This window comes from Adiantum capillus-veneris, chromosome 5 (genome assembly GCF_014529385.1).
Source record: "Adiantum capillus-veneris isolate H3 chromosome 5, ASM1452938v2, whole genome shotgun sequence".
Classification (NCBI taxonomy): domain Eukaryota; kingdom Viridiplantae; phylum Streptophyta; class Polypodiopsida; order Polypodiales; family Pteridaceae; genus Adiantum; species Adiantum capillus-veneris.
Genome location: NC_140935.1, coordinates 15,920,552 through 15,946,570, shown reverse-complemented (window position 1 = coordinate 15,946,570; position 26,019 = coordinate 15,920,552). Strand labels below are relative to the sequence as shown.

The window sequence follows — 26,019 nt, the reverse complement described above, 5'->3', positions numbered from 1 at the left end:
TAAGGCCGCAAATTCTCACATGTAAAGCGCGCACCCTTCTCCTCTGCTCCTCCTCTAGTGTCTGATTGATGATGTTGTTGGGCGTGGACGTGGGTGTTATCTCCTTGCCTTTTCCTTTCTTGGCCACCTTGATCCATTGCTCGGCTTCGTCCGCCTTCTGTTGAGTTTTGGTAAGAACATCCACCCAAGAAGTCGTCATTTCTTTGTGCTGCTCTTCTCCCTCTTTGATGGCCCGTACTTGTTCCTTGATCGTGTTGATTTCGTCGATTACTGAGGGTTGCAGTTCGCCCTCTTCCAGTGTGTTTCTTGATTGTGCTTCGGCGAAATCTTTCTTGAGTGACGCGATCTCTTCCTCTTGGGCCGTCACTCGGTCTTCCAGCGTGCTTATCTTGCTCTCTTGGATCAGCACGCGTCCTTCGAGTATGTTTATTGTGCCCCAGAGATTGCGGTTCAACTTGGTAACGGTCTTCGTCATTTTCTCTTTGCATTTTTGAATGGCATCCTCCAGGGGGTCGGCTTTATCGTTCATCTTCCTCATGCTTGATCGCCGTCCGCAAGGGAGTTAGATGACGCGTGCACCCCCCCTAGCAGCGGGTGCGGCAGCTGAGCGAGTGGGGGGGTCGTCCGCAAGGAGGGTCACTAGGTGTGCCGTGTGCGTGTGCACCCACATTAGCGATGGGCGCGGCGGGTGGTGGAGCGTGAGGCGGTAGGGGCCCGGGCGGGGGGGGGGTTTAAGGTATGGTAGAGAGAGTTGGGGAGGGGGCGGGGCGGGGTTCAAGAGGGGGGGGGGGGGGGGGGGTGGGCGGCGGGTGGGGTAGGGGAGAGAGAGAGAGAGAGAGAGAGAGAGAGAGAGAGAGAGAGAGAGAATGGGAAAAAAAAAACGTGATACGGTGAGAGAGAGAGAGAGAGAGAGAGAGAGAGAGAGAGAGAGAGAGAGAGAGAGAGAGAGAGAGAGAGAGAGAGAGAGAGAGAGAGAGAGAGAGAGAGAGATAGATAGATAGATTTTATTATCGTCCTCGGAGGTCAAATATGACCTATGGGACCAAAGTTACATGTGATGTAGTATGTGTACGGCTGATGAGTGACTCTCGATGCTCCAAAATTGTAGTGATGAGAGTCGCAATGGAGAGCCCACACTTTGGCTGGGAGAGGAAAGTGTGTAGGTCTAAGTTATGGCTGAAAATGTGAGAGAAGCAAGTTCGGATGTGATCAAAAGCTGAGCACTCCAATAGTGTGTGGTACTCAGACTCTCGAACTTGCAGTGAGCATAATGTGCACAGTCGATTTGACTCTTCTCCATTGCCCCAACGCCCTATCTCGCATCGAAGGAAATGGGAGCTAAGCCGAATTGCTGCGATAGTGCGTATCGCGGACAAGGGAATAGGCTCAAGCATGTAAGTGTGAGTACGGTTTCCTCTCTCAGCGAAGAACATGGTTTTGTAGTTGGGGGCAATATAGGTGGTGTAATGTATGAAGCGTGACCCACCGGATTTCTCCCAAGCCGTAATACATTGGCGTTGTAGAAAAGCTTCATTCACTTGAGAGTCAATTGAAGCATCATGTAGCAAGTGTAATGCATCCCATCTCCCAAACCACTTCTTTATGTCTTGCATCCATCCCGTGCTCAAGATCTTGCTTTTATGCGTCTTTTGAACTTTTTTGCTTGCTTCCCATGCAATTGTAGGAAGTCGATGGGAGGGGTTTTGACGCATCTTTATCATGTACTCCACAACCCTTTCCATACCCATAACCTCAATTGGAAGAGATCCCGACTCAAGAAGTAGGAGCATATATGGTGTTTGTGTCTTAACTTGGAGAAAGTTTGTAAGAAAACGCTTTTGGACATTCTCAAACTCTTTCCAAGTAGACTTTGAGATGCTCCCGCCCCACACTTCAACTCCATAAAGAAGAACCGGTGTCACCAATGCATCAAAAAGATACTTCTTGAGAACCCAACACTTGATGTTTCCCGCATTACACATGTTCTCAAATGCATAATATGCTCTCTTTCCCGCTTCCAAACGACGCATAGCACATTCATGCCACTTGTGATTGGATGGAACCTCAAGGCCAAGGTACTTAAAGCTCTCAACAACTTCAAGTGTCTCGTTGTTGTACACAATGCATGGCTTCTCCTTGTGGTTGGTTTTCACAAGCATAACCTTTGTTTTGGATTCATTTACAATCAGCCCACTATGCAAGCAAAAGTTCTCAAGGACAACCATAAGCTTTTGTGCATCTCTAAAGTGTGTGCTAGAAGCACTACATCATCCGCATACAACAAAAGCATGATTACCGCATTGCAAATAGTGACCTCTTCAATGCCTTCTTCTTGCATAAAGTCAAGTACCATTTGTTCCAATTGATCGATGCATAGACCAAAGAGAGTTGGTGACAATGGACATCCTTGTTTAACCCCAATAGTGCTTACAAAAATTTCTGAAATTTCTCTTCCCATGCACAATTGTCAAATCACCTTCTCATAGATTCAAGAAACCGCAAGCATAAACTCACTTGGCACTTGGAGTTCTTCCATCCTTCTCCACAAATTGTTACGTGGAATCATATCAAAGGCTTTCTTAAAGTCCACAAAACAACAATACAATCGCTTGCCTTTCAACCGACTTTCCTCCATGAGAACACGAAGAGTGACAAGATGATCAATGGTGCTATGGCATCGACGAAAACCCGCTTGTCCCTTTGCACGCTTGTCATTCTCTTCAGCCCAATCACTCAATTTCATCTCCATTATGCACCCAAACAACTTTGCCATAAGAGACCCAATCTTTATAGTCCGGTAGTTGCTTACATTCTTTACATCCCCTCCTTTATGCAAAGGCTTAACCCAATTAGTACTCCAATCATAAGGCATACCATGTTGAAGTGCAAGGTTGAACATATCACACATCCACTCATGGGTAAAATCTCCCGTCCATTTGATCATCTCCGGCTTGATACCTTGAAGATCTCCCGCTTTGCGAGTGGCCAACTTTTCAAACCCACCGCATACATCCTCAATAGTAAAAAAAGACGGCATATATGGGAGTGAACCATAAAATGGCATTTTTTCAGTATTTTCTTGCTCATATAATTGCCTACAATGTGTGTACATATCCACTAGACTCAAATTACCAAAATTCTCAACCCGCTTGTCTCTCAAGTTTCTCCAAAATCTTCCACATGCATGTATCTTTTCTTGGACTTGAAATTCTTGTTGCTTTACTTCCCATCTTCTTCTCTTCTTTTGAATCAATGCCTTGTATGTATGCAAATGACTTCGATAGTTGTCTTTGTCCATAGTTGCATCAAGCTTTATCAAGGACTTTCGAGCATCTTGACATTCTTTATCAAACCACCTTTTGCGTGATCTATCTTTGTTGATACCATGGAGATGCTTTATGGCAAAGCATTCTTCCGCACAAGAACAAATAGCTTTCTTGAAAGCTTCCCATTTAGTTTCCAATGGTGCATCACATTGAAGCTTTGTCATCCATAATTTTTGCTCAACCATTTCAATGTACATTGGTGCCCGTTTGAAATCCATACATAGTGATAACTTCTCTTTCCTTTGGCTGCGATTATCATGCTTAGTTGCTTCTCCACATGAAAGGTCAATACATACGTGCGATGGTCGGATTCCGGGGTCCATTGACCAAACATAAAACTCTTTATGCGATACATGATGGCTTCAGAGAGTAGCATATAGTCAATCACACTATCCCCATTATGTCTCCTACATGTAAATCCATTGGTTCCACTCCACAAAGATACACCATTGGCAATGAGCATACCCGTGCTATTACACATGTGTAAAAGTAACTTTCCATAGTGATCCGGCTCTTTCTCATCCATTGAAGTACGATCATACAAGTGAACTTCCTCCAACTCCCTTGAAATGTATGGCATATCAAATTGTTGAGTATCATGTTGCAATGTTTTTGTGCGAGCATTCATATCCCCAAATACAATAACATCACCTTCACCTTTGAAATAAGCAATGTCCTCTTCCAAATTAGAAAATGGTTAATCTCTATCCATGCAAGCATAAAAGGGAGAATCATGATGAGGAATGTAGCAACCGGCTACAAAAATGGGTGCTCTTTTTGGTGTCATAATTTTCAGCCATACATAACGTTTGTACTTGTCATCTTTCACAATTGATACAAAATCTTCCAATTCTTTCTTAACCATACATGCTAACCCTCCTTGTCCTCTTCGTTGCTTGAGATTCTTTGACCACATCAATGAATGTACATTGTAATCCTCCAAGCCGTTAATCCTTCGTATATCATGCTCCCAAGTTTCAACAAGAAGTACAACATCGGCTTTGCTTGTTAGTTCATCAATGCCAACCCCCACATTCCATGGGTATCCATTTCAATTCCAAAAGCATATTTTCAATTGTAACTCGGTCTCATAGGTCACGCATCCCTATTTGCTTGAGAGACTTGCCTCCTCCTTGGGCACATTTTCTTCATGAGAGATCTCCTTGTTTTTATTATTCTTTTCCTCATATGCCTTGCGACGCATATTTTGTTGCTTAATAGTGCGATCTTCACATACAAAACATTTTGTATCCCTCAAATAGATCCAACTATTATCAAGGATAATCTTTCGCTTGGTCTCATCCGGCATGGTGCATACAATTGGCCGTTCTCCCGAGCGAGGAGCTCCTTGCTTCCCCACTCTATGTGCTCCATAGACCATAACTCCGGACATGCCAAAGTGGGTTTTGAAGAAATCTTCAATAACAATGGCAAGAGAAGGAGGTGTTTCTAACTTCTCTTCGGGAATTCCACGAATAACAATGTTCTTGGAACGTCGCTCCCGTTCCTTCAACTCCTCCACATCCACATTCTCAACATTCTTTGTTTGAACCATAGCTTGCATGAGTGAGGAATTAGAAACCACATTGCTACCACATACATCAACCCAAGACTTGTTTGTGCATACATTTTTCATGTCGCATACATCCCGGCTCATAGTGTCAAATTTCTCCTCTTTCAATACATGGTCATGCTCTACTTTGCTCATCCACTCCTTCAAAGCATTCAAGTCCACAAGAGGGCGTTTACATTCCTTGACTTCCTCTTCAAGTTGCATCAAACGTGTTTTTTGCATCTCAAGTGTCCTCTTGAGATTCTCATTCTCAACCACAAGTACCCTTAGTGTGCCATTCTCCATTGCAAGTGCTCGTAAGTCTTCGCCTTGTTTGTTTACGGTCTCTTGCAATGATACCAAGTACGCCACGATCATGGTTTCTGATGTCGTTGGTTGGGTGGTTGTGTTGCTATCTCCACACTTGGGAGATTTTGGATCATTTTTCACAATGGTTGTGGACCTTGTTGAAGAAGAAGAACCCTTGCGAGTGTCGGAAGACATTGTATGTAAAATAGGAAATGAGAATCAATTTTGTTGAACCTGTTCACTTCGGAAATGCTGCTACAGAAACGCCTTCCATAACTCTGAAAATTTCTGTCTTTACATCAATTCGTAGAGGACTTCGTGCTCTTCGATTGAGGCTATAGATCACCCAAATCGGAGTTCGGATGAAGAAGTTATGATCAAAAGAGTGGACTGCTGTCTACTAGGTCAAAAAACGGCTCCGTTTTTTGAGAGAGAGAGAGAGAGAGAGAGAGAGAGAGAGAGAGAGAGAGAGAGAGAGAGAGAGATAGATAGATAGATTTTATTATCGTCCTCGGAGGTCAAATATGACCTATGGGACCAAAGTTACATGTGATGTAGTATGTGTACGGCTGATGAGTGACTCTCGATGCTCCAAAATTGTAGTGATGAGAGTCGCAATGGAGAGCCCACACTTTGGCTGGGAGAGGAAAGTGTGTAGGTCTAAGTTATGGCTGAAAATGTGAGAGAAGCAAGTTCGGATGTGATCAAAAGCTGAGCACTCCAATAGTGTGTGGTACTCAGACTCTCGAACTTGCAGTGAGCATAATGTGCACAGTCGATTTGACTCTTCTCCATTGCCCCAACGCCCTATCTCGCATCGAAGGAAATGGGAGCTAAGCCGAATTGCTGCGATAGTGCGTATCGCGGACAAGGGAATAGGCTCAAGCATGTAAGTGTGAGTACGGTTTCCTCTCTCAGCGAAGAACATGGTTTTGTAGTTGGGGGCAATATAGGTGGTGTAATGTATGAAGCGTGACCCACCGGATTTCTCCCAAGCCGTAATACATTGGCGTTGTAGAAAAGCTTCATTCACTTGAGAGTCAATTGAAGCATCATGTAGCAAGTGTAATGCATCCCATCTCCCAAACCACTTCTTTATGTCTTGCATCCATCCCGTGCTCAAGATCTTGCTTTTATGCGTCTTTTGAACTTTTTTGCTTGCTTCCCATGCAATTGTAGGAAGTCGATGTGAGGGGTTTTGACGCATCTTTATCATGTACTCCACAACCTTTTCCATGCCCATAACCTCAATTGGAAGAGATCCCGACTCAAGAAGTAGGAGCATATATGGTGTTTGTGTCTTAACTTGGAGAAAGTTTGTAAGAAAACGCTTTTGGACATTCTCAAACTCTTTCCAAGTAGACTTTGAGATGCTCCCGCCCCACACTTCAACTCCATAAAGAAGAACCGGTGTCACCAATGCATCAAAAAGATACTTCTTGAGAACCCAACACTTGATGTTTCCCGCATTACACATGTTCTCAAATGCATAATATGCTCTCTTTCCCGCTTCCAAACGACGCATAGCACATTCATGCCACTTGTGATTGGATGGAACCTCAAGGCCAAGGTACTTAAAGCTCTCAACAACTTCAAGTGTCTCGTTGTTGTACACAATGCATGGCTTCTCCTTATGGTTGGTTTTCACAAGCATAACCTTTGTTTTGGATTCATTTACAATCAGCCCACTATGCAAGCAAAAGTTCTCAAGGACAACCATAAGCTTTTGTGCATCTCTAAAGTGTGTGCTAGAAGCACTACATCATCCGCATACAACAAAAGCATGATTACCGCATTGCAAATAGTGACCTCTTCAATGCCTTCTTCTTGCATAAAGTCAAGTACCATTTGTTCCAATTGATCGATGCATAGACCAAAGAGAGTTGGTGACAATTGACATCCTTGTTTAACCCCAATAGTGCTTACAAAAATTTCTGAAATTTCTCTTCCCATGCGCAATTGACAAATCACCTTCTCATAGATTCGAGAAACCGCAAGCATAAACTCACTTGGCACTTGGAGTTCTTCCATCCTTCTCCACAAATTGTTACGTGGAATCATATCAAAGGCTTTCTTAAAGTCCGCAAAACAACAATACAATCGCTTGCCTTTCAACCGACTTTCCTCCATGAGAACACGAAGAGTGACAAGATGATCAATGGTGCTATGGCATCGACGAAAACCCGCTTGTCCCTTTGCACGCTTGTCATTCTCTTCAGCACAATCACTCAATTTCATCTCCATTATGCACCCAAACAACTTTGCCATAAGAGACCCAATCATTATAGTCCGGTAGTTGCTTACATTCTTTACATCCCCTCCTTTATGCAAAGGCTTAACCCAATTAGTACTCCAATCATAAGGCATACCATGTTGAAGTGCAAGGTTGAACATATCACACATCCACTCATGGGTAAAATCTCCCGTCCATTTGATCATCTCCGGCTTGATACCTTGAAGATCTCCCGCTTTGCGAGTGGCCAACTTTTCAAACCCACCGCATACATCCTCAATAGTAAAAAAAGACGGCATATATGGGAGTGAACCATAAAATGGCATTTTTTCAGTATTTTCTTGCTCATATAATTGCCTACAATGTGTGTACATATCCACTAGACTCAAGTTACCAAAATTCTCAACCCGCTTGCCTCTCAAGTTTCTCCAAAATCTTCCACATGCATGTGCCTTTTCTTGGACTTGAAATTCTTGTTGCTTTACTTCCCATCTTCTTCTCTTCTTTTGAATCAATGCCGAGAGAGAGAGAGACGATAGACTTAAAAGGACTCTAAAAAGACTTAAAATGAAGAAGCGATAGACTTAAAAAATGGGGGGTGTGGGATAGACTTAAAAGGACTCAAAAAAGACTTAAAATGAAGATGCGATAGACTTAAAAAATGGGGGGTGTGGGGGGTTTAAAAAGTTAGTACGTGAAAAAAATTAAACAGTGTGATAGGGAGAGAAAGAGACCCCGCGATAGACTCCGCGCGATAGAGAGAGAGAGACATCGCGATAGACAAAACCCTACAGGCCGGGGGCAGGTGCGGGTGCGACGCGCGAGCAGAGGGTGGGGTTGTAGGGGGCAGCGCGAGAGCGGGGGGCGGGTGCAGGGGCAACGCGCGAGCAGAGGGCGGTGGTGCAGGGTCAGCGCGCGAGCGGGGGGTAGGTGCAGGGTCAGCGCGCGAGCGGGGGCGGGGGTGCAAGGACTACGCACGAGGGGGGGCGGGGGTGCAGGGACTGCGCACGAGAGAGAGAGAGAGAGAGAGAGAGAGAGAGAGAGAGAGAGAGAGAGAGAGAGAGAGAGAGAGAGAGAGAGAAAGAAAGATTTTTAACGTCTATGTCAGGCCGAAATGGGCCTATGAGACAAATCAAATGTACATTGTGTGTATGTCATCCGTCTATCGGAAAGACAAATGAAACAAAATTGATACAAAACTGAACTGAATGTAGGTAGTGGAGTATCTGAGGAGGGATGGAGCTCTATCTCTAGGGGTATATGCATGTCTGTATGCTCAAGGTAGTACAATCATGAGAATGCATCAAGCTATCTAGCTCCATCCTGTACTAATGGGGGGATGTAGGATGTGGTACATGGGTGGGTCTGGTGCCAAGGCTACCTGGATGGAAGCTGTCGGGACTGCGCACGAGAGAGAGAGAGAGAGAGAGAGAGAGAGAGAGAGAGAGAGAGAGAGAGAGAGAGAGAGCCTGTATCTTCGCCTCCTCTTTCGTGCACTCGGCCACCTCCCCATGTGCCTCGATCCTTATGGCTAGTGCTCCAACAGCTTGACAGTTCCCAAGAGCTGAGTATAGTGGCGATTGCTCAAGTTCTCTGTTGGTATGTTTGTACATTTTGCGGCGTGCGCAGATGGTGCACGCTTTCCTAGGTAGCAAGTAGAGTCCCATGCTCTCCAGCTCTCTACCTTTTGCTGCCAGAGAGACTTGGACGGAGGCCTCAATCATGGAGTTTGTTCTTCACCATGCTTTGCAGGCTATCCAGACTTGGGCAGGCTGCAATTGCCATGCATTGAGTGGCTACACTCAGAGGACATTTATTGTCTGCCGATGGTATTGTCTGTGGAGTATAGAACACCGATTCCTCACACCATGCGAGTATGGTTAGAGTCCGCAGTTGTTAGCACACTGTGATGCTCTCTAAACTATTACGGTGCTTGGTTTACAGTTGCTCGCTCTTTCGTTACAAGCTAGCTCCTCCGATCTCTACTGCTCAGCATTGATTTTTAAGTCTTGTAGTGGTTGGAACGGTTGGTGCATGTCTTTGAGTTGCAGGTTCATCTATACTTGTTACATGGATTTGCATATTGCTACTTGGGAATGCCAATGGATGGCATCACACCTGCGTTCTTGTGTAGACTGAGATGTGGATAAACTTCTTGTGCAGGAGCACAAGGTATGTATGGACCGCTACCGTAGATACGGCAAGCAATTGCTTGAGGCATCTCATACATTTTGGGAAATTGTGCTCGGTCAGCAGTATCCTAGAAGTGGTGTATGCATTCTATCGGATCACGTTTGACATTGTGTGCGTGACCATGGTATATTGGTACATGGCCGAGTGATTTGAATCTCTCTTCAAATTGATGATTCTTTGGTAGGAGTGATGTGTATGTATGCTCCCACTTCGCCTTATGACAGAGCTGACTTTTGGGAGAAGATTGTGGATCTATTAGCTATTGTGGAGTGTAGGAAGAGATTTTAGCAATGTAGAGACCTCTGACGATGGCAGGTAGTCATGCCATCTTCTTTGACATTTATTGCGCCATATGAGAGATGATTGGGACAGATCCCATTTTGCAGTTTCTGGTAAGATGCCTCGCATGTTCCATCCCTGACTTGCACGGCACAGTCCTTGAAACTTTCATGGGGTTTCAGGAGACAGTCAGGACGCTTATGACACAGACACACTTTGGACAGTTTACGGGCTGCTCTAGCTACCTTCTGCTTGGCCAGTGGTGCACTCATCAACTGTCACAAGTCTTCTACACCTCCCCATGTTTACATGACGCATGTAGGTGTGATCATAGCTCAGCATGGGAATAAGTGCTATTGCACTGTGTACCACATTGAGAAATATAATGCTAACATCTATTAATCCAGGCAAAGGTATGACTTGTTTTAGCTGTTCAGTTTCTGCCCATGACTAAATTGTTCTGAAAGTTGTACACTTTACCCTACTTTCTTTTTTCTTTTTGTTGTGTCTTTTTCATGTCTTGCATTGAAGGGCTTACGTTGCAGGTCAGTGGCATTGTTGATCAAATCATCAAGTATGGAAAGGTGACACGACCTGTTTTAGGTATTTCATTTGCACCAGAACAGTCTGTTGAGCAATTAGGAGTCAGTGGCGTTCTTGTACTCGACGCTCCACCCGGAGGACCAGCTGGAAAAGCGGTAAACTTTTTGAAACATTTGCAGACTTGTGGAGCCTTTTTCAAGGCATCATCAAAGCTGACTAAGTCTTCTGTCACTTCTGTTATGTCAGGGCTTAAGACCTACTTCGAGAGATGAATATGGACGCCTTGTATTGGGTGACATCATTACTTCTTTAAATGGGCAGAAAGTGAGCAATGGGAGTGATCTTTACAAGATCCTGGATCGTTGTAAAGTAGGGGACCAGGCAAGGTTTTTTCTTCTGTGTTTTAGGAGCGTAATGACATCTCCAAAATATTGTGTACTTTTGTCACAGGGCTTGACATGCGGTATGCTTTGCAGGTTACGGTTGAAGTACTACGTGGTGATAAGAAAGTAGATGTTCCAGTTACTCTTGAAGCTAGAGACTGAGCCTGGTACAATTTTCAAGGATTGAGATCATTTCTTCAATGGTTGTTTTAGTACTTGCCATGTCTACGCATTGAGACTCTGAGGACCTCGAGAAGATTACAATTATACACAGCAGGCTTCTGGTCAGCTTCCTGCATAGAGGTGTTAAGTTGGCATTTGAGGTTCGATTGAACAGTGCAAAATGGGCATAATTATTGTGATTCTCGAAATTAAATTTCCTACTTCACATATTATTTGTGCTGCAGTTACAGCAGCAAATTTGTATCCTCAGAAAAGTAATCCAAAATGTACCAAGGGTTGTAGTTATCAATGAAACTGTAGGTGACGGAGCTACTGATTTGTGGATGACTACCATGAGTCTATAACTAACTTGCAATTTCTTTCTTAGGTGAAGGATTTATCTAGGTGTTGAGGTTATGGACTGGCAGCGATAGAGTTGACAGCCAAAGGTTTTTGCTTAGTGTTAGTGAAGCAATGAGCTTAAGTGCACCAGAAGGTAATGGGTTTTGAACATAATTCTTCTTGAGCCATGGCAATCTCTTAGCTATGTGATTGTGGTGATGAATTGAGGATCGCAAGAGCACAAGAAGGTAATGTGTATTGAAGACTGTTCTTTTTGAGCTGTGTTTGGTCTCTTAGCCGGGTGCATGTAGACAAAGTTTGCCACTGTGTGGCTCTGGTGCCTCAAAGATGGAAATTTGTGATATTAAAAGGGAAAAAGGAGCATCCTTCATGGTCTATCAGTCAATATACTGGCAAAGCTCCACTAATATTGAATCTCTATCTGGCATGCAGCGACTTGTGTTTTTATCATTACTCAGTCAAAGTTGGATTTTAAAGAGTATGTGGAAAATGTTGGTCTTTGGCATACACATTTGGTTGGGCTTCATCCAGGATAATTACCGAATGAGAGGGTTTTACGGTCTATAGTGGTTTTCATGTTGCTCTCTGGAGTGTTCAGTGACTTGGGCTTCTTCAGTACCCTGCTTGCTCACCAAAATTCGCTTCTTGAAAAACAACTATCAAATGTTTTTTGTTGGCATGTCATTTAATGTGAGGCAAGACAATCTATATCTAATCTATAACTATTATAGAAGGCACAGAGATCTCCCTCCCCCCCCCCCCCCCCCCCCCCCCCGGGGGGACATGTGGCTGCACCTCATGATCCGGCCTGTGTGCCTTGCAGCTCTGGCTACACAGCGATGCAGAGAGAGAGAGAGAGAGAGAGAGAGAGAGAGAGAGAGAGAAGGGCCAAAGGCTGCTGGCCGCACTAGTGAGGTTATCAGAATAGAGGGCACTACGGAGTGAGGTCCCTGTTCTACCACAAATCGAGCACTAAGACTTCATCTTTATATGTTGTCTGATCCAGAAACATTACTCTTCGTTCGATACCTGGCATATTCCTAAAAGATTAACAGCAAATTACCCTTGGAGTTTGAAGCTACTTTCTTAGTAGCAATTTTTTGTGCAAATTAACTGTCCTAAATCTATTAAGCTTTCTTGATAAATGTATAACATCCTTTGAACTTATTTCTGTTGCTAATGAAAGTTGGGAACAAAGACTGAAATTCTCAAAGGGGAAATGACCAAAACACCCCTGAATTGGTTGAAATCCCATAGCACCTCTCAAAATTAACAGTTTCCCAGTATACCCCTTATATTTTGCAAAAATTCTCAAAATGCCCTAAATTCGAAGACATTCATATTTTACTTGTATTTTGGTAATGTCTTTTTTTAGCATGTGGAGGAGGAACATTTTCTTGTAATTTGGATATGCTATAAACTTCACATTGAAAGGCTCTCTTTGTTGTGGCATGGAATTTGATAATTTAGAATGCTCTGACTTCCACCATGTAGGCGTATTATGAAGAGAAGGCAAGGGATACATGGTATTATAAAAAATGAAAGACATACTAATCAATAATTTTAATGCACTTGAGGCCACACTTAAAATTACTAGTGGGAGACCTTGGAACCAAAGGAACCCCACAAAGCATACGATTACGGAGAGAGCTTCTCTTCTCTCAAAAAGTAGATGGTCCCTTGCTAACCATTCCTAGGAAACCATGTAACTGCATGGCGACCAACGAAGGCCGGGCACCATGCGAAAGTGTGGGTTCTTGGCGAATGGTCAGCAAGGGACCATTCCCGGCCTTCAAGTGTCAAGGGGAGGTGGGCCAACAAATTGTGACTGCATGGCTAGCTTTAGGCGTCAGGGTACATGGTGCTGATAGGCAACATTCAATTGGAAGTGGCAATCATACAGGGCCTACATTCCCTTTGATGAGGTGTCAACAGCCAACACCTTTTCGGCTGCTGACCCCGACCTTGAAGGAGGCGTACATACAGAAGCTTACATTAGTCCATGGCTACTATCCTTCAAGAAAAGCTTCAATGCATGTGCCAATAAATAATAATGAATGGTGAGAGCATTCAATCCCCACCTAGATTTGAGGAACAGGTCTTCCATGGAGCATTGCTGCCTATGATCCATGTCCTCACATTACTTCCCTTTGGAGAAAAGTATTCATCCTCAAAAACAAGGGTGGGGATTTCCTCTTACAAACACCAATGTTTTTCTAAGTAGCACCTTCTTCAAGTCAATATCTCACTTCACTAGTACTTGATGAAGAATATGGTGCTATGGTACTTTACTCATGATAATCCATGATTTGTTTGGATTCATGCAGTCAATGAAAACAATCAAGATATTTTGATTGACAATGTCATTGTCCAAATGTAAGCGTCGCCATAAATGACTTACATGAAATACCAAATGGATGCAAGAATGTGGTGAAAGAGCTAATTCAAAGGTCCACAAAATCTTGGAGATTAACGTAGGTGCCGGTTTGGCTTTTAGACTTTTTGAGTGTTCTGAACCTTAAAGAAGACCTCGTCACCTTTCTTGACAGTAACGTGAACCGTCATTTCATTTGCATCTTTTCTATAATAGCCTTCAGGTTGCCAAACACTTTGGCAAGTCGTACGTAACATATCCATACGGTCCTGAAGACAACCATCGATATGCTGAAGTTTCTTTGTGGCTGAAATTGACAATGTAGGTTGGAAGCCATACACAATCATACATGGGATAAACTTGGCAATCGCATGGCTTATACTAGTGTAAGAAAAATTAAGAGTATAGAGATAATCTTCTTAGTTTGTTTGTTTCTTGTTGACTTACACTCATAGCATGTCTTCCTACACTTAATTAACCCTTTCCATTGGAACAACTATGTCATAAATTATAATATCTAGTTTTACCAAATGATTTTCTCATATTAAACTCATCATTTAATATGGGAAGATAAAAGGGGAACAAGAGTTAGGATATAGATATGTGCTTCTAGACCTATCTCAACAGGGGACCAAAAGGAGAAATGGTTGCATCTCAATAGGGGTCCAAAAGGAGACGGTCTACCAAAGAACAATGTGCAATAAGTACTTCTAAACTTATCTTAGCAGGAGACCAAGAGGAGAGATGGTTACATCTCAATATGGGTCCAAAAGGAGGTAGTCTATCAAAGAGAAATGTGCATCTAATGGAGCTTAAAATACCTTAGGGTTAGATTCATTAAAGACCTTCAAAAGTTAGTGTTAAAAGTCCTTAGACCTTAGGCAAGCTAGGGCTGTGCTTAAGGTGGGAACCTGGCCCAAGCTTGAGGTTCTTGTCGTGCTTGGTGACTAAGGTGCTTGAGGTGCTTGTCGTGCTTGCTGACTAAGGTGCTTGAGGTGCTTGTCATGCTTGATGAGGAAGGTGCTTGACAAGCTTCCCATGCATGGGGGGTAAGGTGCTTGAGTAAAAAAGAGACCCTACAAAGGAGGGGGAAAGCCCCAAAGTTAGGGGAATCTTTGACTTAACCTTCCACTCACCCAAAGGACACCCCCTTTTCAAGGGGCACATGGACACATGTCAAGCTCTCCCTATGCTTAGCCACATGGTGTGCTTGAATCCTATTGGCTTGGCTAAAGAGGGGTCCAATGAGCTTCTAGTTCAATTCAACAAATATCTAGACATTTTGAAGTTCTCTCTCTCTCAAAGAGGTAAGGAGGACACTTGTTCTAATGCTACCCATGTTTCTTGAAATGCATTATGCATGTGATTGGCTAGCCTTAGAGGGATCCAATGAGCTTCAAGCTTGAGCAAAAAGGAGGGGTCGACTAAAGCAAGCAAGGAGTGTGGTTGGGGGTATACACTCTTTCACACACTCATTTTTCACACATTCTCACTTGGTGAAAGTGCAAGAACTCCATCTCCTTCTCCAAGATTGTTGAGAAGTTGAGAGCCTACACCAACACTCTTTGCTATGGAATGTAAATCCAACCAAAAGCCATGCTTCAATGTTTAAGCTTTCCATATTCTTCATCTTCATTTACTTTGCTATTATGTATGCTAGCAAGAAGAGTGATGATAAGTGAGGAACTATTTCTTTCTCCTATGAATGATTCTTCTTCCTCTTTCCTACCCTCAATCCCCACTAGCTCTCCCCACCTTCGAAGTTGTTTGAGGCCTTGGGACTGAGGCCAAGGATGGTTAATGCTTTTCTTTACAAAGTCTATGTTATGCTCGTGATGCATGAAGCTTTCCATCTTCATAGCATCACCAAGGTCACAAGGAACACAAAGATTGTATTATACCAAGTCTCTCCTAATGGGAGAATCTATAATAATGGGAGAACCTATTGGAGGGGAGACTGTGTAAGGACATGGGTCCTACGGGAAAGGCCACCCGCACGGCCTGACAATGTGTAAGCTAGGGGGAGGCTATAAGATAACACGGTTGGGTGGAGACTAGCACACGCATTACCATCACCCTTTCACTGGTATCCGAGCTATTTTTGAAAAAGGAGAAAAGCGGGTTGCATGTGCACGCGATGCGCTGCTTCTCTCCCACGATCTGCAGACAGCGATGACTCCGCTGTGCAAAAAACAGAAGATTGACATAGTTTTCTACGCACAAAGACAGACAGCTACAACTGACCAACCCACCTACGCCCTCCGCAACGCACGACCAAGGCAAAGTCGACTGGCAACTCTACGGCACCGAGACTCCAAAGGCTTTTGTTGGCACCATTGGCTGCATACGTAGGCAAGCCTGCTTAACCTTTGCATGAAGGAGGGTCGAACCAACCCATGAGGGTAAGAGGCTAACACTTACCATGAAGCTATTGAGCCTTGTTGTGTATAACAAGGAAAGATAGCATACTTGTGTTGAAAAGAAAGCTAGAAGGAAAGGAAGAGCTTCAAACTTCAAGAAAATAGTTTCACCCTTCCTTTTCACTTCTTGGAGAAAGGCAAGTTTTCTCCAATTTTTTTTTTCCTCAAGGAGGTAGCTTCAAAGTGAACAAAAGCCTTCACAAAAACGACAAGTTTTTGTGAAGAATCAACAAAGGTGTTCTTACGACGAATGACACATGAAGTGCTACAATTTTCGCAAGGCGAGGTTTGCATGCAACACAAATTGCCGAGCATAAAAAACACAAAGACTTCAAGCTTCACAAGGTACAAGTTGACAATTTTTTTCTCTCTTTACATTAGTGTGTGTTTACCATGGCCAGTGAGGATATTCCACCTACACACACTTCTAATTATGAGCACGTAGGTCAAAATCAGGGCACCATGTGTGCTGCTGAACACCAATATGCATGGCGATGATGATCTAGGAGATCATGGACTTGTAGATATGACCGATTTCAAGACTTTGAAAAATCGCCAAAGCGTACTTGAATGCAACTTCTTTGCACTCAATGCAAATGTTACAAATCTTATAGAGCTACTTGTGAAATTTATGAATTCACATACGGCTCAAGGAGCCACAAGTGGCACGGTTTAAGGAAACAAAACTCGCACGACTCAAGGAGTCCAAGAGACAAGTGCTCCAGAAGATGGAGAAGGTAGCAATGCATTACTTAAGAATATCACCATTCACGAGTTTCACGGGGAAGAGCGTGATCGCAACAAGGATGCGGTCAATACGTCTTACACAAATGGGAGTGATATTCATAGATTGAGAAACACCCCGGATATAAAGACGGTTGTGGAAACAATATCTCTTAAAGGCAAAGCCTATAAGTGGTGGATGCCATTTCCAATAGATAATCGTCCTCCGTCTTCGGCTGCATTTCAAGCTTCTTTCTCCAAAGAGTTTTTGGACTTCAATGAAGAAGATGAGAATTGGTTAGCATGGGATGCATTCCGCATGTTGCGCCTCTCTCACACAGTGCCTTTCGAAGTATCGAAAAATCATTTTAAAAACAGAAGGTCTAGATGAATTCCACAAGATACGGGGTTTTAATAGGGGTCTTGACAAAGACTGTCGTCTTCATGTCAAGACCCAACATCCAAAAACATTGGAAGAAGCCATCAGTCATGCCCAAAGATATGATGATGACCAAGAGAGGAAATGTTCCCTACTCTAAGAATAATTTTGCTAAGAGCAATGTGGTTAAGAGCAATGGCGAGGTAGATCTCTCACACGTTCCAAGAGGAATAAGAGACAATCTACCTCTCCACGTCCATAAGAGGCTAAGAGGTCTAAGCAATCACGAGATACTCCACGTGGGTCTCTCAACACTGCTGATTTTGAGCGTGCAAAGAAACACAATTTGTGTTTTAGATGTCTTTTGGACCAACATAACAAGAAAGATTGTCCTCTTTTGCAAGGCAAATAAAAAGCCATGCACACAGTGCAACGCCTCACATTAGATTCATCTCCTAAATATTGTGCTATAGAGGTTCTTCATATGGAAGAAAAGCACAAGTGTTGTGTGTCTGCTTCAATGTGGCAGCCCACCTTTGGCCCCCATGATTTGATTCGCATGCATGGTACTATTAACGGACAACGTGTTTGTATTTTAGTGGATGATGATGCAACTCATAACTTCCTGAACTATAAGCTAGTCATGAAATTGAAGCTTATACAGACTCCCTGCTCTCACAAGTATGTGGTCGAACAGATGTCTGGCAATGATAAATAAGTATGGGGCACGATAGTTCAAGGGGTTGAGCTTATTGTTCAAGATCATACGTTGACCCTTGACTTTCAAGTTATGAACATGGACCGTGCTGACATAGTTTTAGGACGGGAGTGGCTGCATGGTTTAGGAAACACATTACACACTTGTTATGAACACAACTCCTTATCCTTTATGGCCAATGGTAAACATCTGCTTTGGCATGGTGAGAAAAATATACCATCTGCACCTATTATATGTACAACTGAGCTTTCTATTTTGCAAAAAGCAGATTTCATAGATGAAGTCTTTTTGTGTTACTGCTTGTCTCCAAGTCTTTTGAATTCTCAGGAACAAAGTGCTGTGAATTTTAGTAATGATATGCAAGTGCAATAATTTTAATGATAAGCAACGTGTTAACAAATCTAACGAGCAAAACGCTCTCAATTTTAATTCTATTGAGCAACGTGTAACTGTTGTAAAATAAACATTATTAAAATTACAAGATTCTCCATCCTAGCATAACTCTAGTTTACTTTCTCCTTTTGCACGGCAAAAGCTGACTCACTTACTCACGGAGTATAGTGATGTATTCTCAAGTGATTTACCACCAGGTTACCCCCTACACGTGATGTGCAGCATGGCATAGATGTCTTGCCAGGCAGTAAACCGGTGAGTAAACCACCTTATCGTCGTATGAGTGCTAAAGAAGCCAAAGGAGGTTAAGAGTCAGTTGGCTGACTACCTCGCCTGTAGTTTCATTAGACCTAGCACTTCGCCTTGGGCAGCACCAATTCTATTGGTAAAAAAGAAAGATGGTACTATGCGCATGTGCGTAGATTATCACAGATTAAACACCATAACCATCAAGAACCAGTATCCTTTGCCTCAAGTGGATGAGTTGTTTGATCAACTCCATGGGCCAAGATACTATACAAAGATAGATCTTCGTTCAGGATACCACCAGTTGCGTATCCTTTTGCAAGATATCTCCAAAACTGCCTTTAGAACACGGTTCGGGCATTTTGAATTTTTGGTTATGCCTTTTGGTTTAACCAATGCTCCAACTACATTTATGACACTCATGGATAGTGTCTTACGTTCCTATCTTGAAAAATTTGTTGTGGTTTTTCTTGATGACATTCTCATTTATAGTAAGACCGAAGATGAACACAGATAACACTTACAATCAATGTTCGAACAACTACGAACTCATGCTCTATATGCTAAGCAAAGCAAGTGCGATTTCTTTAAAACAGAGATACATTACCTCGGTCATGTGATCTTCTATTCTAGCATCAAAATGGACACTGATAAGGTGGCTGCCATTCTTCGATGGGCACATCCCAACACGGTTGAGGAGCCTCAAATATTCTTAGGCATGGTTGGATTTTATCGACAGTATATCCATGATTATGACAAAATTGTTGTTCCTATGACGGATCAACTTAAAGAAAAAGGTAAGACCTTTTCTTAGGAAGAAGCCCAAAAACGCAGTTTTGAACAACTCAAGGTAGCTATAGCCACTGCTCCCATCCTAGCAATTCTTGACCCACTTAAGCCGTTTGTGGTAGAGACTGATGCTAGTGATAAAGCAAATGGAGCGGTACTTCTCCAGGAGGGAAGACCTATAGCCTTTGAAAGTAAAAAGTTAGATAGAGCTCAACATAATTATTATGTCTATGAGAGAGAGCTCTATGCCATAATTCATGCTTTACAAAAATGGCGATACTATTTATATGGTGTCGAGTTTGATGTGGTTTTTGACTATGAGAGTATCAAATGGTTTACTACTCAAACGGGCTTGAAGGGTTGTAAAGCTAGATGGGCAGAAATCCTTCAAGGTTATGATTGTAAGCTACGATATCACAAGGGGCGATATAATGTAGTAGCGGATGCACTAAGTCGGATGCCTTAGATTAATTCATTTGTTTTTACGAAAATAAAGAGTAGATTTTTGGAGTCGTTACGCGGCAAGTGTGCACAAGATCAATCAACGGGACGGAACGGGACGACGGGTGCTTAACGGAGCCGGTAGCACCGACGGGGCCGACGGTGTGCTACGGACGTGTTGACGGGACGGCACGTGCCGACAGGTGCTTGAGGCCCCGGTAGCACCGACGGGGCCGACTGTGTGCTCGCGACACGTTGACGGGACGGCGCGGGCCGACGGGTGCACGGACGCGTTGACGGGACGGAACGGGACGACGAGTGCTTAACCGAGCCGGTAGCACCGACGGGGCTGACGGTGTGCTCGGGACGCATTGACGGGACGGCGCGGGCTGACGGTGTGCTCGGGACGCATTGACGGGACGGCGCGGGCTGACGGGTGCACATACGCGTTGACGGGACGGAACGGGACGACAGGTGCTTAACCGAGCCGGTAGCACTGACGGGGCCGACGGTGTGCTCGAGATGCGTTGACGGGACGGCGTGGGCTGACGGATGCACAGACGCGTTGACGGGACGGAACGGGACGACGGGTGCTTAACTGAGTTGACGGCACCGACGGGGCCGACGGTGTGCTCAGGATGCGTTGACGGGACGGCACGTGCCGACGGGTGCTTGAGGCCCCGGTAGTGCGGACGGGGCCGATGATGTGTTTGGGATGCGTTGACACGACGGCGCGGGCCGACGGGTGCTTAACCGAACCGGTAGCACCGATGGGGCCGACGGTGTGCTTGGGACGCGTTGACGGGATGGCGCGGGCCGACGGGTGCACGGACGCGTTGACGGGACGGAACGGGACGACGGGTGCTTAACCGAGCCGGTAGCACCGACGGGGCCGACGGTGTGCTCGAGACGCATTGACGGGACGGTGCGAGCCGACGGGTGCACGGACGCATTGACGGGATGGAATGGGACGACGGGTGCTTAACCGAGCCGGTAGTACTGACGGGGCCGACGGAGTGCTCGGGATGCGTTGACGGGATGGAGTGGGCCGACGGGTGCACGTACGCGTTGACGGGACGGAACTGGACGACGGGTGCTTAACCGAGCCGGTAGCACCGACGGGGCCGATGGTGTGCTCGGGACGCCTTGACGGGACGGCGCGGGCCGACGGGTGCACGGACGCGTTGACAGGATGGAATGGGACGACGGGTGCTTAACCGAGCCGATAGCACCGACGGGGCTGACGGTGTGCTCGAGACGCGTTGACGGGACAGCGCGGGCTGACGGGTGCACGGATGCATTGATGGGACCGGAACGGGACGATGGGTGCTTAACCGAGTTGACGGTACCAACGGGGCCGACGGTGTGTTCGGGATGCGTTGACGGAACGGCACGTGCCGACGGGTGCTTGAGGCCCCGGTAGCGCGGACGGGCACGATGGTGTGCTTGTGACGCGTTGACGGGACGTCGTGGGCCGATGGGTGCTAAACCGAGCCGGTAGCACCGACGGTGTGCTCGGGACGCGTTGACGGGACGGTACATGCCGACGGGTGCTTGAGGCCTCGGTAGCGCGGACGGGGCTGACGGTGTGCTCGGGACGCATTGACGGGACTGCGCGGGCCGATGGGTGCTTGAGGCTTCGGTAGTGCGGACGGGGCCGACGGTGTGCTCGGGACGCGCTGACGGGACCCGACTGGTGCTGGACGGAGCTGGTAGTACGGATGGGGCCGACGGTGTGCTTGGGACGCGTTGACGGGACGGCACGGGCCGACGGGTGCTGGACGATGTGGATAGCACGGTGTGCTCGGGGCGCGTTGACGGGACGACACATGTCCACTGGTGCTCAACGGAGCAGGTAGCGTGGACGGGGCCGATGGTGTGCTCGGGACGTGTTGATGGGGCAGACGGTGTGCAGAGACGAGCTGGCGGGATGGTGCGGACCGACCGGTGCGATGAAGGAGCCACCGACGATTCCACCGTGACGTGGCCGGTAGCGACGGGGTCGACGTTGTGCTCGGCACGCATTGATGGGACGGAGTGGGCCGACGGATGCTTGACTGAGCCAATAGCACCGACGGAGCCGACGGTGTTGCCGAGGGGGAGGTTCTTTTGGACCAAACGCAACATGGCAAAAGGATGGGTGCAATACCAGGACTTCCCGGGAGGTAAGCCATCCCAGTACTATTCTGGCCCAAGCACCCGTAACTGTAGAGTTCTCATGGGATCCGGTGCATTGACAGGCCCGATCGCAAGGGGGGGTGGGTTTCTTTTGCGCCAAATGCAACATGGAAAAAGGAAGGGTGCAGCACTAGGACTTCCCCGGAGGTCACCCATCCTAGTACTGTTCTGGTCCAAGCGCGCTTAACTGCGGAGTTCTGATGGGATCCGATGTATTAGCGTTGGTATGACCGCACCACATTTATTGAGCTCAAGCCACACATACTTATACGTTTGTATGTACATGTCTTTGTGTGTGTGTGTGTGTTGCGACCGACCGGCATCGTCCGGATATGGAGACGGGGCCGCGGACGACATCGTGACTCGACACGGTTTACGTCGGTAGGTGTGACGGCTAGAATCAAACAAATGCTTAAATTTTACTAAAATCTTAAAAACATAAAGAGACTCTGGTATTATCAAATTTATTTTAACAAAATAAATCTCACAACCTTGATTTTGGATGACTTTTCTTGCTATAGATTAAAAAGATAGCAAGGAAATATTTTGTGAATATTTGCATGGTTTATATCAAGTGTTCAATGTTAAGCACAAAGAAAAATGCTTTTACATTTTTGAAAAAAAAAACGAGAGATGCACAAAAAAAAAGTCAATCCTCCAACAAATGATTGATTTTTTCCGGACAATAGGTCTCTCTCTCTCTCTCTCTCTCTCTCTCTCACCTTCAGAGAGTCAAACCAAACGGTAGCAACAATCGTGCCTCCTTCATGTGTGTCCTTTGCTACAGCTGTTGTTGTGTGTCCACGACTCGCAAGTCCTTTGCTGCTATTGTTGTTGTGTGGCCACAGATGGTGATCAAGAGGGACATTGCAATTCCACAAACGACGACCCTCCAATAGGCAACACATTGTTGTTGTTCACTGTTTGGACGACGCGTTGCTGCCGTATACTGTTCGGAGAATTTCTTGTTGCTGCCGCAAGATGACGACGTGGGAGATAAGGTAGGGTACACAAGCTTTTAGAAGAAATTTAGTTTCACAACCTTGTGTGAAAAGTTTTGCTGAGATCTGTGAGTCGTGGCTCTATTGCTTTAAAAATCTACTGGCTCAAAAGTGAAGCTGTTTTTACCTAAATGATGAAAATAAGGGCAAACTTGAAATTCTCTCGGTTTTGATGTCAAAATTTGAAGCTTTTGTTGGCAATTACAATAAAATTATGTAGATCTTCTAGTTTTCTTAAAGGTAAGCTCAAAATCTATTCGAGATTTTGACCAGTTAAAATACACTAGACCAGGTTTTTTTCTAATAGTGCTTGAGCTTAAATACAATCTTCTTATCTTCAATTTAAAAAGACCACTAATTACCTATTAAGATTCCACATCCCTCCCACCCGTCCAAACACACACATACACAACACCTCTTGGACCTCCCCTACGGCCTCTAGCTTCATGCGTGTCGACCTCCGCTCTCATCTTCCATGCTCAATGAGCCCTAACTCTTGCGAGTTTGAGAGAGAGAGAGAGAGATAGAGAGAGATGGAGACATTCCCAGCAATCACTCTCGTAGGCAAAGAGAGAGAGAGAGAGAGAGAGAGAGAGAGAGAGAGAGAGAGAGAGAGAGAGAGATCACCCTCTCAGGTAGCTTGTTTCTATGTGCCTAATGGCTATGTCATGGGGATGGGAGGCTTGCATGCATTTGCATGTCTTCTACTAGTCACTTCCTACTAGAAAGTTCTATCAAGTGCAGTGAAATTGAAAAATGGTGAAGGTCTAGCTTTTACGCGTCCACATATCCTTTACTTCTTTTCCTTGCATTAGTGATTTCTTTAAGCTTGATTGAACATTCCTTTTACTTTTTCCTGAAGAGAGGGAATGAGAGAATGCAATAGAGATGTGTAGAGGGAGAGAGAAGAGCAGAGTGACACCCGATGGGGTTCCAACCAACCCTCTCAAGGACCTTCAAGATCGTTGCCAATGTGGTATTTACTTTAGATTGCGTAAATGGAATGTACACACAATGAATACCTCAAGTGTAGACTTTACTGACTTGAATGATGACTTTCGTTGTGGTAACTCCTCAAGACAAGGCACCTCTGGGGCTGATTTGATGCACCTTTGGATCCTTCTTGATGTGGGATTGTGCATGGCCACCAAGGGGTAGATCTAGGGCTGATTTTTGCTCCCAATGTGAGAGGAATGAAGGGATGAATGTTGGCTGCAAAAACATAGATCTGCAACGTAAACACAGAAGATTCCGCGTAAAGCAGGGCTGAAAACGCAGATCTTGAGACAGCGATGATGGGCAGCGATGGAGCACTCCATGTTGGTGAGGGAACGGCCAAGAGGAGGCTTAATGGGTTGTCAAAGTACTGGATAGCATTTGGGAAATCCAAGCGCTAGCAGATCGAGCACGCTCTCGCGAGACAAAAGGGTCTGAAAATGAAAACACTAGCTGATCTGCTACTGGGACTGGAGTGACATGACTTAAATCTGCAAATTCTAGGTTCAAGCTAAAAAAAATGCGAGGTTGATGCTCTCCTTCTACTAGCACTGGAAATCTAAGTGAAAAGGGTAGGTTGAGTGCTCCCTTTATGGGCCTAGTTTACTTATAAATTTGCTAAGGGCTAGGTAGGGCACACTATCCACCTAAACCAACAAAATATATCATAAAAATGATTTATAAATATATTGGACCAAGAGGTTAGTTTCTGGGTGAAATTGTCGCATAGCAGCCCACCCAAGAATCTGATCGACGTAAAGAATGGCTCATTGGATTCCTCTAACCTAAATTGTATGCACGTTATTCCAAATGCCGACCAAAGTGTAATAACATATGTCAAAACATGTGTACAAACCATTTGTGCAAGAGGGTTCCAAAATTGGAAAACATAATCTGATGGACTCGTCTGGACATGCAGAAAGCCTCACAAAATTGTCGGCACTCCCAAGATTCTAGACACTCCTATCTAGGAAGAAGGGAAAAACTAGCTCTGGAAGTTGATGAAGCATGTCCATGTGGCAGATAGAGCCATGTGCACGTGACAAGTTCTCTCTCCCATGTGAAATCTATCTCCCATAGAAAGCCCTCAAGGCTAGAGGCCGTCAATTTGAAAGCATAGGCGATTGCATCCATAGAAAGGCCTTCCCTTGGTATGTAATGAAAACAACCACAGAGTAAAAAGTACACATAGGTGAGATTATTTCTGAGAAAGCTACTAGTCTAGGGATGTTCGTACCTAGCGGTGCCATGGATTTTGTTCTGTAGAGAGGGGGAGGAGAGGGGAGGGGAGGTTGCTAGTCTAGTCTATGTTCATGCCTAGTGGTGCTGGCTTTTGTTTCTAAGGGCTAGGGAGGGAGATTTTGAGGATTGAGACTATATGAAGGAAACAAACTACTCAGACATCACTTATATTCCTCCCAAATCCCATACTTACATCTCATACTCATACTCCATATATACCCCAAGTGAAAAATTTAGAGCAAGGCGATAGTGCTTGAACACGGGTGGTGAATTTATCTCCTCTAACAAGGCAGCTACTGCCTTATCTACGTATGTTGCTACCCAAGTAACTTTTTCTCGTTAAAAAGGAACCAAAGTGGTGATGTTGGTATTGTTGTCCCCAAATATACTCTCTCGCAGCTTCCATCTCTCCTAATCCTAGGTCGTTGATGAAGGACATCTGATTGTTCGTCCTTCCTCCTCCTTCATGAAGACACTAGTAGAATTTTACTAGGTATGATCTAAAAATAGTGAGAACTTTAAGCATGCTCTTTTTCATTTTTCTTTTTGGCAAGCCCCATGACTTCCAAGTAATAAACACGATTAGAGAGGGAGGGAGGGCGGGAGGGGGGGGGCGGGGGGTTGTTTAATTTGAACTATACCTACTATGCCGAAAAGGAATTTTGAATCATGAGAGAATTGAGTTTTTTACATAATAATTACATTCACTATACCTACATAGTGAAGGGGGGGGGGGGGGGGGGGTTTGTTTAATTTGAACTATACCTACTATGCAG

General features: G+C 44.9%; 1 protein-coding gene and 1 pseudogene across 2 annotated transcripts in view; one reads left to right on the top strand and one right to left on the bottom strand.

Moving 5' to 3' along the window:
- The window catches only part of LOC147456928 (protease Do-like 1, chloroplastic), a 48,085-nt gene extending 36,718 nt beyond the window's left edge, over nt 1-11,367 (top strand). Inside the window, exons 7-9 of one of the 2 annotated variants that reach the window (XM_086512003.1) lie at nt 10,438-10,590; nt 10,682-10,816; nt 10,912-11,367. In XM_086512003.1, coding sequence (XP_086368129.1) covers nt 10,438-10,590; nt 10,682-10,816; nt 10,912-10,980 — 357 coding nt within the window. In that variant the 3' untranslated portion in view covers nt 10,981-11,367. The remainder of the gene's footprint in view (nt 1-10,437; nt 10,591-10,681; nt 10,817-10,911) is intronic. The other variant, XM_086512002.1, reaches the window with a different exon arrangement.
- Nucleotides 11,368-22,123: 10,756 nt separating this feature from the next.
- On the bottom strand, nt 22,124-22,242 carry LOC147456927 (5S ribosomal RNA; annotated as a pseudogene).
- Nucleotides 22,243-26,019: the final 3,777 nt, after the last annotated feature.